Source organism: Haemorhous mexicanus, chromosome 11 (genome assembly GCF_027477595.1).
Source record: "Haemorhous mexicanus isolate bHaeMex1 chromosome 11, bHaeMex1.pri, whole genome shotgun sequence".
NCBI lineage: Eukaryota > Metazoa > Chordata > Aves > Passeriformes > Fringillidae > Haemorhous > Haemorhous mexicanus.
Window position 1 is genome coordinate 13,368,852 of NC_082351.1, and position 13,985 is coordinate 13,382,836.

Below are 13,985 nucleotides of genomic sequence, written 5' to 3' on the forward strand. Positions count from 1 at the left end.
TGGTTTTTTTGTCCTCTTTCTTTCTTCCTGTTTCTTTCTCTCTCTCTCCCCTTCCTTTTTGTTTTTGTTTTTATTTAGAATGTTCCCTTAAACTGCAAACTGTACAGGTTGTGACCTGAAGGCTCCTCTGTGCTGGCACAGATTTGCAGAAGGCAGCTGAGGGCTTGCTTTGTTTCCACAGGTTGCAAGTGTGAATTAAATGTATGTTAGTGGTAAGGTCATTGTGGGCAGAGTGTAGAGAGGTGTTGAGTGACAGTAGAAAAGAATGGTCTAGGAGGGGGGCAGAGAGGATGTAGCTTCAACTAAATGTGATGCTTGCTTTTTTCCAGAACCTTTACAGGAGAAGCATGAATGTGTTCCCAGTCCACAACTCCCTTGTCTCTTCCTACCCTGCCCCCTCCCTTTTTTTCTCTCTCACCCTCTGGGGCTGCTGTTTTAGGATGAGTTGGTTCCAAACAGACAATACTTTCCAAGCAGATAAACGGACACCTAAGCAGCTGCACTGGTATCTATCATGAACAGACATGCTGTACAGTGAGGAAAATTACAAGATGGGACTGGCATCATTTGTCATATTATAAAAAAAAAAATACAAAGCTCCCCCACCACTTGAACAGCATCCACAAGACAATTGAACAACACACTTAAAAACTGTCACTTTCTTTTCCAGTCTCTGAATACATTTTCAAATGCTAACGTTAAGCATTCCACCTTCAGGTCCTCTGTAAAAAATGTGATTTAGACAGATGGAAGCAGGTCTCTGTCTTGACACTGATGCAGGACTATAAATTTGCAGAGAAGGCTATAGGAGATAATTATTTGAAAGGCTTTTGTGGCTTATTCCAGTGTCTGGTATTCTACTGGGGTGTCCTCTGAAGAGGGGTAGGGACAGGATGGAGCTAGAGAAATGCTGAGCTTGTTTTTCACTTGGTAAAGGTTTTTAATCTTGAAAGAAGCTTTTAGAATTTACACAGGAGGAGACACTGAGAAATCAAGATGCATCTCCCAGAATTCACCATGTTCCCTTCATTTGCTCAGACCCATGGTTCAGTTGTAGGGCATTTTATCTCCTGGTCTCTTCATTGCACTGGTTGAGCTGGGTGCCAGTGGGCAGCTACTCAGAGCAGATCCCTGCTGCCCAGGGACTGCCTGTGACAGTGCCATGCTCAGGGCAGCTGGGCTTGCAGCTTCCCACAGGTGCTGCCTGGGTGTGCCTGTGGTTGGGCGTCTCCATCTGATCTCACAACTGAGCGTCTCGGTGGCCTCCCGATGTGTTACAGCCTCTCCATCCTGATCCATGGCTCATGCCCGGCAGGAACACCCCGTGCTTGCTCTCCAGCCCGGGCTGCACATTCCCTACCCAGCGCTTCCCACTCCTTGATCTTGTCAAAGGGGAGTGGCACAGTGAAATGTTTAGTGTTTCTTGACTTCTGAAACCTCGGTCCAGGAGGTGTGGCTCAGTGATTTGACTGTCTCGGTTCAAGTCATTAACATTTCAAAAGGGCTGTTAATTCTGTCTGGTTGCCTGAACTTGGTAGAAGATTGTCTAATTGGGGCTTGGTGAAGGCCAGCCAACCAGACTTTTCTTCCTTGAGATCTAATCAGATCTTGCAGCTCCTGGGACCAGATATTTCAAGATGCTTGAAAATTGGCAAGAGTTAGACATATAATTAATTCTTTACAATCTGATACTTAAATACTGTAAATGCTCAGTCAGCAATAAGCTTCTGGTGCAGGAGAGTTCAGTGCTGAGTCAAACGGGCTGATTCTGCTGAAATACTTTCAGCTTCTGGTTTGTACCTGGGTAGGGGAGAATAGTCTTCCAAAACAATTTTTTTCCTCTCTTTAATTTTACCTGTAGGTGCCCCTAGTCTTTGGTAGGTGTTTCACAAAAACAGGTAGGAGTCAAATCCCACAGCTATCAGGAAACAGACCTGAGAATTCCCAGCTTTCTCTTGACTCTATCGTTGCTGATTGTTGCCTCTTCAGCCAGAAGAAAAGGAGAGCGACATCTACACCCATGTGGGTGAGATGAATACAGCTATCACACAAATAAAATTACTGGCTGCCGAGTAGCAACAGCTTAATGAAAATGTGAAGTGTTAAACAAATAAAGCCAGTCAAGCTCATAATACTTCTGTGTGGAATTTCACTGTATCACTGAACAAAAATAGAATTAGTCATAGAAAAAGGATATCTAGAGAAGTCTCTGCCTGCCTCTGTTCTTGGTGTATGAAGCCAGACTACACAGGATTGAGCCATACTTTAAATGCGGACATGATACCCTGACCCAAAGAGGAATTCTCTTTATCCAGAGCAGGAGCCTGCTAAAGCAAGACAGAAGGGAACAAGATAAAGCACCAGATTTCCTCTGAAGCCTAAATGCAAATTGTACAGAGGAATGGATCCCTTGAGAACTGAATTTTTGCATTTCTTTAGCATCTTCTTTTGGTGAATAATTATCATACCTCTGTGTGGTTGGTAAGTGGCATTACTCTTAGGTACAGAAATGGAAACTGAGATGGGGATTTATTTCAGCTGCTGGAAGAAGCTGGGAGGTGACTGACAGTAGAGAATAGGACTGGCTTATGCACTCTAGGCAGTTCTCACCCTCCTGGAGTGCACAGAGAAACTTCAGGGTTTAGTAACACTGGCAAGCACCTGGTGAAATCCCCAGTCTGAGAATTTAACAACCACTGTTGAGGTCCTGTGTCAGAGGCACAGACAGTGCCATACCTGAGGTGAAGTGTTTTCAGCTGTTCTTTGCTCTCTACCCAAGGACTGGACTTTCCTGTGCTTCCATCTTCATGAAAATTTCTGGAGTTAAAGACATGCTCATTAGAAGTAGTGCAGGTTAGTAATATATCCTGGGATGAGTTCTGGAAAGACAAAATGCAGTATATAAATCTGGAATCAGCTTGGGAAGAAACCCTGCAGCCAAGGAGCTGCTATATTTGCCTCCAAACAAAATTACATCCTCTTTTCCTGGCTTCTCCCATCTGTCTGTGTGGGGCTGTCAACAGTCAGTGAATGGGATGGGATGATCCCTAGGATTTGGGAGGACACCTCAGGCTGCTTCTTCTATCTCCTGTCTCTGTCTTCCTCCACCTGCTCCCTGATGGCATTTCTTCACAAATAAAGCACATCTCAACTAGGCTTGGTTTCAGGTTGTGTGGAGTCACTGGTGTATTGAAGGTTTTGTGTCTGGGTCACATGGAGCTTTAATACACTGGGGAATTAGAAATGTTTTTGGAGTTTAAACTCTTAAGTGCCTTTATTTTTCTGGGTGACCTTGTGAAACTTCCTTTCATCAGACCTGTATCTTGCTGTCCTGCTACCTTTATCTAATTTGTTTTCTTGTGTATGTTACTGACATCCAGTGAAGTGTAATTTGTTTGAGAAGTGGCACTTATAACAAGGATGCCGCTAGTAATCCCTGCATTGAATCCCTATATACACAGTGTTCCAGGAATAATTAAAGTCACAAACTTCAGTCTTGAGGGATGCACAGGGGAAACCTATCCTGAAATGAGGCTTGCTGTATCTGACTTTTCTACTTCCAGTGCTGTTTAGCGCTGTAGCATTTGCTATTTTTGTTTCAGGACTGAAGTAGATTTAAGAGGAAGTCTGACATCCTGAATTTACACGTCCTAACAACAGTGTTCATCAGTCAGTCTTCTTACCATGTCCCTTCTCTACTCCTTCTCTCTATTAATTTTCCTCAATAGTCTGCAGGGATCATTTGCCAGCCTGATTCAAATTCCTGCACTTCCCTGGCATCTTGTTTTATAACATCTTGCATCATGTACTTTCTATTTCTGTAATCCATTTAATCCAGGATACTGAGATGGCTTTGCAGGTATTTATTGCATTTCTTTCTTCCTCGTGTAAGGAGGTAACAGGTCATTTATACAACTTAATCCAAAGTCTCTTGGCTTCTGAGGTTATTTTTTCCTTTTATTTTCCCACTGATTATTCTGGAGGCTGGTAGCAAGAGCAGGATAGACAGTATGGAGAAGTTGCCAATATTTGTGTCTATTGTTTCATTACATTGTGCCCAGAGCATGGCTTGGCAGTTCAGCAGTTAAACCCCTGCAGCCAATGTCCCCCAGCAAATAATGTTACTGTTGCCTCGCCTTAATTTTTGGAAGTGTTGGGCTTAGGGTTTGAAATAATGAAATACTGTTGCATCAGTAAGTGGTTTTCCATTCCTTTTGGCTCTGGAAGCAGATATTCACAGTTGGGTGAAGTTCATTTTAATCCTCACAAAACCAGAGCTGGATTTGTACAAGTTGTCATTGTTCTGCTTTAGAAACACTCTGTGCCTTCTGGATCCCTTTATCCCTCCCAGGGGCTAATCCACGAGCTTGCAAAACACTTGGGGTGACTCTAGTTGCAGGATGGAGGGGCATCCAGTGTTATCTCCTTTGCCTCCTGCATTGCCTTCCCCCACTCAGTCCAGAAAGGCACAGTAGTGTTTGGAGCGTGCAGTTTCTGATGTGTACAGATAGTGGGATGTAATTACCTTCCTCTGAGATACAGTCATTACACTGGCTGTAAAGAGAGAGGGTCACAGTCCTAATGGGAAATGATTTTAAAGCAATCTTGACCAAGTCTAGTGGAGCCATTTCAGAGCACTTAAAACTCAGCCAGTCCTTCATGGCACTTGTGATATGTCCACTTCATGCAGCGAGAGGCATTGGGATTAACACTTGTTGAGGGATAAAGAAAATCCATGATAAACTGCAGCATTGGCTTTGGGCAAGCATTGTGTGCTGCCACGGGGGAAAGGCACAGACAGAGCCTGGCTTTGATTACTACTGTTCTTGATACTGATTTGGAAAAACGCAAGGCTCTCACAGAAGCAATAAGCCAGAAGTCATGAAATCTGCCACCTTGGGCTTCCTGTGCTACAAGAGCTGCTCCTCTGTCCCCAGGCTTTATTCCTGCAGGGGCAAGAGGATTGTTCCCATTTCCCCAGAAGGTAGCTGGGCAGATAGAGACACAGTCCCCAGATCAGAGCAGATCACTGGTGGGTGCAGTGTTGGTTTACCTGGGAAGGTCAGGCTTCAAAAATGTTCTGTCTTACAAGGCAAATTTGGTCAGAGGTTGTTTAATAGCAAATACTAGTTTGTGTTATGTTAGAGAAAGACAGGCTTTGGTGTGCTGGGGTGCGTGCTGGGGTTGTGCTCAGTAGCAAGGTGAGGAGAAAGATTTTAGCAGAGCTGATGAAAGGTGGCAGTCAGCAGTTGTAGGTCATATTGAGGGGCTCTGGCAGGTCTGTTGGGATCAGCCCAGGACTAAAAAGCAAACACCACTTCACATAAGCAATTTTCTGTATCTCAATCCTTTACAGAAGCACAATACCCAAAGCTGTGCAGGTTAGCAAGGCTCTAAGCTGGTACCTGGGAGAGCAAGAATAACTAGTAGTGAAATGCTTTATGTCTGATTTTCATCCTTTGAGCTCCTCTGTAATGTTATTGGAAAACAAAAATTGTTTAAATAATGGAGCAGACTCGATGAAATTGTGCAGTGATGCAGAAGGGTTGAGGAAGGGTTATTCCTTTCTTCCCATTACTTTTCTCCTGCTGCCTTGCCTCCCAAACGTGGGTGGAATCTACGTGTCAGGCGCTAGCGACATCAGCCTGGCCCGGTGGCTTTTCTTAATGGCAAGGATGAGATTAAATGCAATTAACATCGATTGAGCAAAAACTGCCCTGGGTTTGTATGTGGATTAATTAACAGTCATCCTTTCAGCAGCAGCCCTTTGCAGAGCCGTGTTTGTTCCTCCTGGCCCCACTCTTTTCTAGCACATGTCCAAAATCAAAAGCACTGAGCTTGTTCCCTACTGTGACATCTGGGGTTACCAGCTCAGCAGGGAGATGCAGCCCCCCAACCAGGATAATTTTTTGTGCAGTCTGCTGACTGCAGAGCTGCTCAGTCAGTGGCAAAATATTTCCTGTTAAGCAAAGCTAATGACGGGAGCTCTCTGCAAGTTAGAACAATGATCAGAACAACTGTCTGGAGGAAATCAATGCTATAATGCATGAACAAACAGGTGAGTCTCAGAACAGCTGGAGATTAGTTGTGCTGGTAAATAACTTGGTATTCGGGTGATGCAGAGCAATGGGGAGGTGTCGAGGCAGAGCAAAGCAAGCAGTGGGCCCTTGTGAGCTGAAGGAGAGGGAGGAGGAAACCAAAAAGACTCTTTCTGTTCCTAGCACTGTGTTGGTGGGGTATGTAGACCAGGAGACTTCCATGTGAAAGCACTTTCTGGGGTGTTCTGACAAAGCATCTGGTGAGTTTTCTGAAAAGCATCTTTTCTGCTGTCAAGCCAACTTTGAAGACACCATCTGGGGAAGTAGCCAAGAAGTCATTGGGTGAACTTGCCTGCTTTGCAAAACTATTAACACCAGAACAGAGAAGAGGGAAAACAAAACTCTCTTCATAGCTTTTTGAATTAATGTTTTTTGTTGTTGCCAGGCATGCTCCTGGCCCTCCTTATTCCAGTCCCAAGGACAGCAACTGTTGGACTCCTGAAGGATGAGAGAGACAGAGAGGCTTTTCTGTGCAATAACTATATGGCACAGAAGTGCTGTGATCCATTAGTCAGCACAGCTGCTCCACAAAATAGCCAATGCTCTGAGTGTAACAGAACAAATTGCACATAACCAAAAAATACCTACAGCATACATCAAACCAAAGTGACTCAAATGTCCCTTGCAGTGCTTTGGGGTGCTAATAGCCCTGCAACAAATGCCTCATCCACTGTAAAGGCCTTGAACACCCATCTTAGGGCAGGTCAGGATTTTTGTATTATGTTTGTGCCTCTTTCCACACTAACTGAGATGAAAAAGTTGTGTGGTCACGTTGCTGAGGTCTGCTGTGTGTCAACAGGTATTGTGATGTTGAGAGCTGCCTGCACACGGCATGGAACTAGGAACTATGGAGATTAATTTCTACTTTGTCACTGACACTCCAAATGCACAGAGTCATTTATCATGGGGATCTGCTTTCTGATTTCTTCATAGCTGCACAGTGCCCATATGTGTGAGTGCTGTGGTGCAACTGCTTAAAGGGATGTTAAAACAAAGGCAGGGCATGTGGTGGAGGGAACTTGCAGGGTTTACCCTGTGAGACTAACGCTGGTTAAATAAATATGTCTTAACACAGCTGAGGCTTGGCAAACAGTGTCTCTGGCAAGCACTGAGGGAGGAAGTTCTTCAGGGTCTGGCTTTTCAAGGAGGGAGATTCCTTCTCTGGCTGAGAGCCTCCAGCAAGGCCGAGAGCTGAGGCACGGAGCTGGCCAGCAGCTGGGGGAGGTGGAGAGGATGCTGCAGATCCACCAGGCAGCCCCAAGCTTCTGCACTGGGATGCAGACTGAGGAAGAAGGAACAGGACAGAGAAATAGATGCATTAGAAAATCTTGCTGAAGCTTGCTCGCCCCAGTGCTGGGTACCAGGGCCTCAGCTCTGTTCGAGGACAAGGACTGTGTTGGGCATTGACTGGACTCCCTTCTCAGCAGGGGTGAGATTTGTGGAGCAGATCTACTTGCAGAGCTCAGCCCTTTCTCCTCACTCAACTGGAACCAGAACTGGAAAGCTACTGGCTTTCCCACAGGGGCTGCAAAGTGGCAGGCTGTGTCAGCTAAGCAGCCCATTTTGACTGCAGTTAGCTCCTGAGCAGGGTGTCACAGTGGTGGAAGAACATGAGTTAGTGGCTCAAAGGTCCCGTTTGCTGTGAGAGGCATGGAAGAAAACAAGTGCTGTATGCCCTCCAGCTGGACTTGCTGTCAGGACTGAACAGATTGCCATCCCTGTTTGTGCTGATGAGGAATTTGCCTTTGTATGGACACTGTTCTGATATGTAGAGGCAGTGGGCTGGAGCTCATCAAGACTGGAACCTGGTCTCTCCCTGGATTGCCTTGGCAGTGGCATTAAAAATAACCTGCCCTCCCTATGCAAGAAGGGCACTGTTCCCTTTCATCAGACTGAGGGTGTGATGCACTCTCCAGGGCTGTTCATCTCTGACTTCTTGTTCTGCTAAGACTGCAGCAGAGACCAGCTAATGCCAGCTGTGGGGCAGTCATTTTTTGAGCAGGCACCAAAACTTTTCAGTCTGAGCTTCAACTCCATTAAGTGGGAGTATCCTGTCTGGTGAGAACAGTGATTACAAACTGCCTGGGCTTGTTGCCTATTCACCCTGTCTGGTGCATATGCAATGATAGGGGCATGGAGAAGAGCTAAAGCTTCTCCTTCCCTTTCCTGGCTCCTTCTGCTCAAGGTAAGTGCTGTAGCAACCTGGCAGCATCTTCCAGAAAGATTCCAGTTTGGAAGAAAATGAAGGGGTGCCAAGTCTGCCCTGGCATGGTTGCAAAGCAATGTGGGCAGAGTGGGTTTAGTCTGAGTTAGGGTGTCCCTCAGCCCATCAGTTCTTGGTCCAGGCTCACTGTGCAAAGGATTTTGAGGAGGTTTAGTCATCTGGAGTGAGATGGAACCTGTTTTTGCACAAGGAATGTTTATGACCCTCCAGCTCAATGCATACCTGGTATGTGGGTAGGTTAGGCTGGAAGGAATTCATTGAGGTTAAGAACTGGCTGTTTTCATTTTCTCCTGAAATAAGTTAAAGTATCATAGAATCATAGAATGGTTTAGTCTGGAAGAAACCTTAAAGATCATCTATTTCCAGCCCCCCTGCCATGGGTAGGGACACCTGCAACTAGGTGAGGTTGAAATATGTAGTTATGATTTTGAACATGAAATTGTGTAACTCTGATATTCTTCAAAAAGTGTTTAAAAAGAGAGGTTTTACTGTCTTCCAGAAGGGTTAACCACAGAGGAGGCACAGAAGTGATTTTGGTTTGTTTTCTTTTTTTCCACAAAATGTAGCATTCCTGGACACTTTACTGAAGTGTTACAATGTGAATACAGCAAATTACTTCATTGCAAAATTGATCGTGAGTTGTTACTGCTTCATTCATTGCAATTTCAGTGAGTGCTGTTGGAGTTTTTAAAATATATTGCTCTGTGCATAACTTTTAAGTCACTAATGATGAGAAAAATTACCTGGGAAATTAGAGTCAGTGGAGTATTATTGATGGTTCATTTGTCAGATTTCTGCATAACCTTTGTCTAAATAATTTGGCGTACAATTTTCTCTTTATTCTTGAGTTCTTTGAAGCTTTTCCAGTTCATTGTTGTCAGAGATGGGGCTGTCTTTGGAGATTCAAGGCCAGCATTTTCAGTCTGTGTTGGCCATGTGTCAGCCAATATCAGCCTGCTGTGCAGAAGCAGCCCAAATGACATCCTCACCTTCTGACAGTGTGTGCTAGCATCATTATTTTGTGATGTTTTCCATTCTGATTCACACTGAAGAAAGCTCAGTTCCTCTCCTCAGAAAGGCAAATATCTGGAGAGCAGAACTGAGCTCAAATACAGCCCTAATAAAAATGGGCAATAAGACTGTATGCTGTGAAGTGTTCTTATATCTTTCTCTAGTTGGCTTTAGCTGGGTCCTCTTAACATGGATGAGTACTGTCTGCTCTGCAAAAGGGGCCTGCATGTATCCAGCCTGTAGGTGGGCTTGCCCTCTGTGATCCTGCTGTTCCTGTAGCACTGACACAACCATGCCACTGCTGATTGCCCATGCTGGGAAGGGGGATCCAGCACTCATTTCTCAGATCCTCAGAGGGAGAGGTGTTACAGCTGGTGCCGTGTGTGTTCTCATCCACTGCTGGTGGCATTGTTGATTTCTTTGACTTTATTGATGCAATAAGATAAAAATAGGAAGAGACCACAGCAGACTTTGCAATCTCCATCCTAAAAACTTCCCAATTGGAAGCTTTCTGTCTTATAATAGCCCTCAGAAGTTCACAGCTCATATGCAGATACCTGCAGAATCTGAGGAGATACCACTTAGGAGGTTTCTGTGGGGACAAAGCAGATCTGATTTTGCTTTGAATTTTGGGAAGACTTGGGTCTTAATAGGATAAAGGCTGTCAGATATGTCAGGAGTTAGGGCGGTCTCTGAGTCCCCATCTTTCTTCTTCTCACTTCTCTGGTGATCTTATATTGATCCTGTTCCAGGAAGAGAGAATGGGGAGCGTGTGTGTTTGTGTGTGTGTGTGTTTGTGTTTGTGTTTGATGGCAGCTAACCAAAGTGCTATTATGTCCTCCTATACTGAGGCAGGACTTAGTGTGGGGTTGCAATTACTCAGTGCCCCAAGGCTTACCTGGAGCCACAGCTGTTCTGTCCCACTCTAGGCCACTGGATTTACAGTCCTGATTGTTGCAACTGACCATGTGCTCTTGATCACAGAATCAGCCTTATGTTTGGCATCATGAGCTGCTTTCTTGCTTCCACACTCCTCTCCCCTTGAATATCTTGTGTTTTACAGTAGGTGAAACTGAAGATTTTTCTGAGAGATTTTCACCCTGCCAGTGCTACTCTTTCATTTCTGTTGTTAACTTTCCCATGTCAACAGCTGCATAACTAGCTTACTGCCTTTTCCTTTTGTCTCCTTTTTTCTCCAGGAGCTGTTTGTTAATTCTGGATAAACATCTGCCAGAGAGCAGAGGACAGGGACCACGGACACCCTTGGAACCTCCAGCATCCCTCTGGACAGACACTGACCAAAACCAGTGCCTTCTGCCCTTCATGACCAAGACAATACAACATGATTCCTCTACTAACTGCCTGCATGTATCAGTCTCAGTGGATGTTCCTGGGGTTGGGAGAAGGGTCCCAGGAGCAGGGGATGCTGTAGTTTCTTTTCATTGTTTTGCAATGTAAAGAATTGTGTTGACCCTGGGTGCTTCCAGCATAGCTCGTAGCTTAGGGTATGGCTCCAGCACAAGCCTGGTTCACCCCATTCTAACTTTGGCTTCACCAACCTACATCTGAGTTTCAGGAGCTGTTGCCTCTGTTTGTTTGCTCTGGAGAAGGGGGTCCCAAGTATTTGGAAGTAACCCTGAGTAGCTTGTTAGGATTAACTGTTCCTAGCATGCTCCCATTTGTTACACCAGCAGGCACATTCCTTCCCTTCCAAGGTTCCCTCCTAAACAATAAAGTGTTTAACAGTCACTGTGTGCTGTGAGGTATTTCAGTCCCTTGAGTTTGTAAACTGCTGTTTTCTGCCTATTGCCAATGCCAACAAAAACTCCAAATGAGTGTGAGGAATAGCAGTATTTCAAGTCACAGTTTATAAATCACAAAACTTGTTCATTTTGGTCCCAGGATGACTGCCTTGTTTGAAAGTACTTGGTTACAAAGTCCTGGCTGAAGGGAACTGGTGGTGTGGAATCATACTGGAAAAACCTTTGCCTGCTGACTGCAGAGCGCAGAAATTTTCTTTCTTTTCCCAAGCTCTTGTGTGCAGTTCCTGCTGTGTCTGCCATAAACCACTGTCCCTTTCATCCTTGTGCTCTGTGTTGAGCTCTCCTTGCTGCATGAGGAATGGAGGAAGCTGGGTGTCTCTGGAATTTTATTCTCCTAGAGGTAGGTGTGGCAGAATTGCAGAAGGCCTGTCAGCAAGCCAGGGGAGCAGGTCTCCTTTGGTAGCCTGATTCCTTTTCTCTGGATACAGCTTCTCTGTCTGGCAGCATTAGCTTCCTCTATCCTCTCTGACTGTATCTGACAGTTTTTGAAGAATGTGAACATGGATTTTTGGAGGTCGTGTCAGAGTTTAATGCAGTGTTTATGAAAATGGATGAGGGGGGCTGAGAATTGTTTTCTGTGTTATATTCTGTTTCGTCTCTTTTTTCTTTAGACAGCAACTTAGTGCTTTACATCTCCATTAAAGCAACAAAATGCCTTTCCTTCTTATTGAGAGCTGATGCCACAACACTTTTCATCCTCAGAAGTGATGTTTGCTTACGCATGGCTTATCTCTCTTAGCTTCAGATCTTGCAAAAATTCTAGCTCTGCATCTTTGTGTAGACCAAACTTGCTGTCCTAAGGGAGGAAGAGCAAGTTTTCCAAAACAAAGTAGGACAATTAGTGCCCTCAGATCTGCTGGAGCAGGACTGGGTGGGCTTTTGCTGCTGCTGCCATGCCAGCTTTTGGATCTGCTTGGGATAGCCACAGAACTTCTGACTCTTCAGGCAGAGATTTAGAGCACCAAGGTCTGTCCCTGACTGGGTTTGAAATTATTGTTGGTCTGAAGAGAAAAGTATGTATTTTGTCTCTTCCTCATTTTCCTCTTGCCCCTATCCAGCATTGCCTTGCATGAGTAATTTGCATGTTATTATTTCAGTTGCCCTAAATTGGGGGGGACTGTGATGCCAGGGCTGATTATTTGGCGGCGCTGGGCAATTTTCTCTGTTAGGCAACTGCAATACATTTTCATGTTCTTTTATAATGAGCTTTATTTACCAAATTGGCAATTCCTCTGTTGAGAAATAACTGATTACAGCATTCAGGGAGTTGCTGTCATCTCAAGATACACAGGTGTCTGTGGAACATAAACAGATGTGATCATTCAGACAGTGAACTTGATGGGGGTGGGGGGTGGAATCAGCCATAAAATCATAAATGGAACAGCTACAGCTAATGTTGGCCAGGTGCACTGCGGCTGTGGGCAGCCCAGCAAGGACAAAGTGGCACTCAAAGGCCATCCAGTACCTCCAGATGAGGGACTGCTTGATTGTTAGCTGAAAATACACCTCTTACCTGAGGCTGCACTTGAATACTGGCTTGCCTAACTGTCTCCAAAAGTTTCTGAGGACAGACATTCATTTGTGGCACAGCCTTGAAGTGAGAAACTCCTCTGTCCTGCTGTGTTGGGTTTGATTTTAGCTTGCTCTGTGCTAAATGTCTACAAACTTCTTGGTGATCATGTCCGTGGGGACTGTGGCCCCATCTGCCTTTCAGCAGTCCCTTTCCTTTGGTGTTTCCTAGTGCCCAGGAGCAATTTTGTTGCTGCTGTTGCCCTAATCACCCGCTCAGACACCTGAGCCTGGGGGAAAATACAATCATCAGGGATGTCAGTAGGAAACTGCTGAAGATGAAATTCAGTTGCAGAGTCTCAGCTTCTATCCAAGAAAAAAATATGCAGGTAACGGAGCTTTTGAGTGAGTGTTTTCTCTTCCCCTTCATCTTTGCTGCTTCTGTAGTACCAAGGCCCCAGAAAAGAAGGAAGGAGTCCTGCACCTTCTCCTAGCCTCCCTCTCCTTGTTTCCCCTTGACTCCTTGTGGGATATTCAGAGCAAATTTTTTTCTGTGCAAGATTGTGACAGCAGGTGTCAGTTATGCTCCAGAGTGGGGGAGATCATTATTCCTGGAGCCTGGTGTCCAGTGTTGAATGGATGTCCTTTCCACACCACTACCACCACAGCTGGCACTAATGGACAACTAGGACAGCAGGATAAACAAGGTCTGAATCCATTGTGGAAGCTAAATTAGAGGCAGTTTCCTCCAAAGGCAGCTTTGAGGAGGGGTAGAGGCAGCCAGCCACGCTGTCTGTGCTGCATGTGCTAGATAAAAAGCAGCTCTTTTGTGGCCAGGAATACCTGTTTCACCAACTAAAACCAAACCTTCCTGTGGCCAGGTGCAGCACAGTGCTCCCTTCGGCTGAGCAGTGCATGTCCATTTTGCCTGCCTGCTTATTGCAGTTCTCTGCAAGCTGGGTAATTTTGTGTACAAATGCATCCGGTGATTTGGATGCAATGCGCACAATTGGGGTAATTTCATGTGAAAATACAGCTTGCAGAGTGCCTGCTTTAAGAGTATGAATTGTTTTAAAACTTGCCAGATGAATGGAAAGAACAACCTTTTTATTCATGCATAATTTCTTAGCATTGCAGGAAGGGAAAAGAACAAAACCAGAGAAGTTAGAGAAGATACAGGAAATAACAGAACTGATAAAAAATTTCCAGTGGGCCACAGTAGCTCTGTAAATGAAACATTCAACAAGCAGCACTTTGAGATTCCAGTGTGCGAGAACATCACCGGCACTCCAAGCACCAAATTTGTGATCTTGCATAAAA

The 13,985-nt window shown here is 45.0% G+C and overlaps 1 protein-coding gene across 1 annotated transcript in view; it reads left to right on the forward strand.

Moving 5' to 3' along the window:
- Positions 1–11,082, forward strand: part of CHCHD6 (coiled-coil-helix-coiled-coil-helix domain containing 6) — a 112,866-nt gene extending 101,784 nt beyond the window's left edge. Inside the window, 1 exon segment of the mRNA XM_059856532.1 lies at positions 10,533–11,082. Within this exon segment, the coding sequence (XP_059712515.1) occupies positions 10,533–10,556 (24 nt within the window). The 3' untranslated portion in view covers positions 10,557–11,082.
- Positions 11,083–13,985: the final 2,903 nt, after the last annotated feature.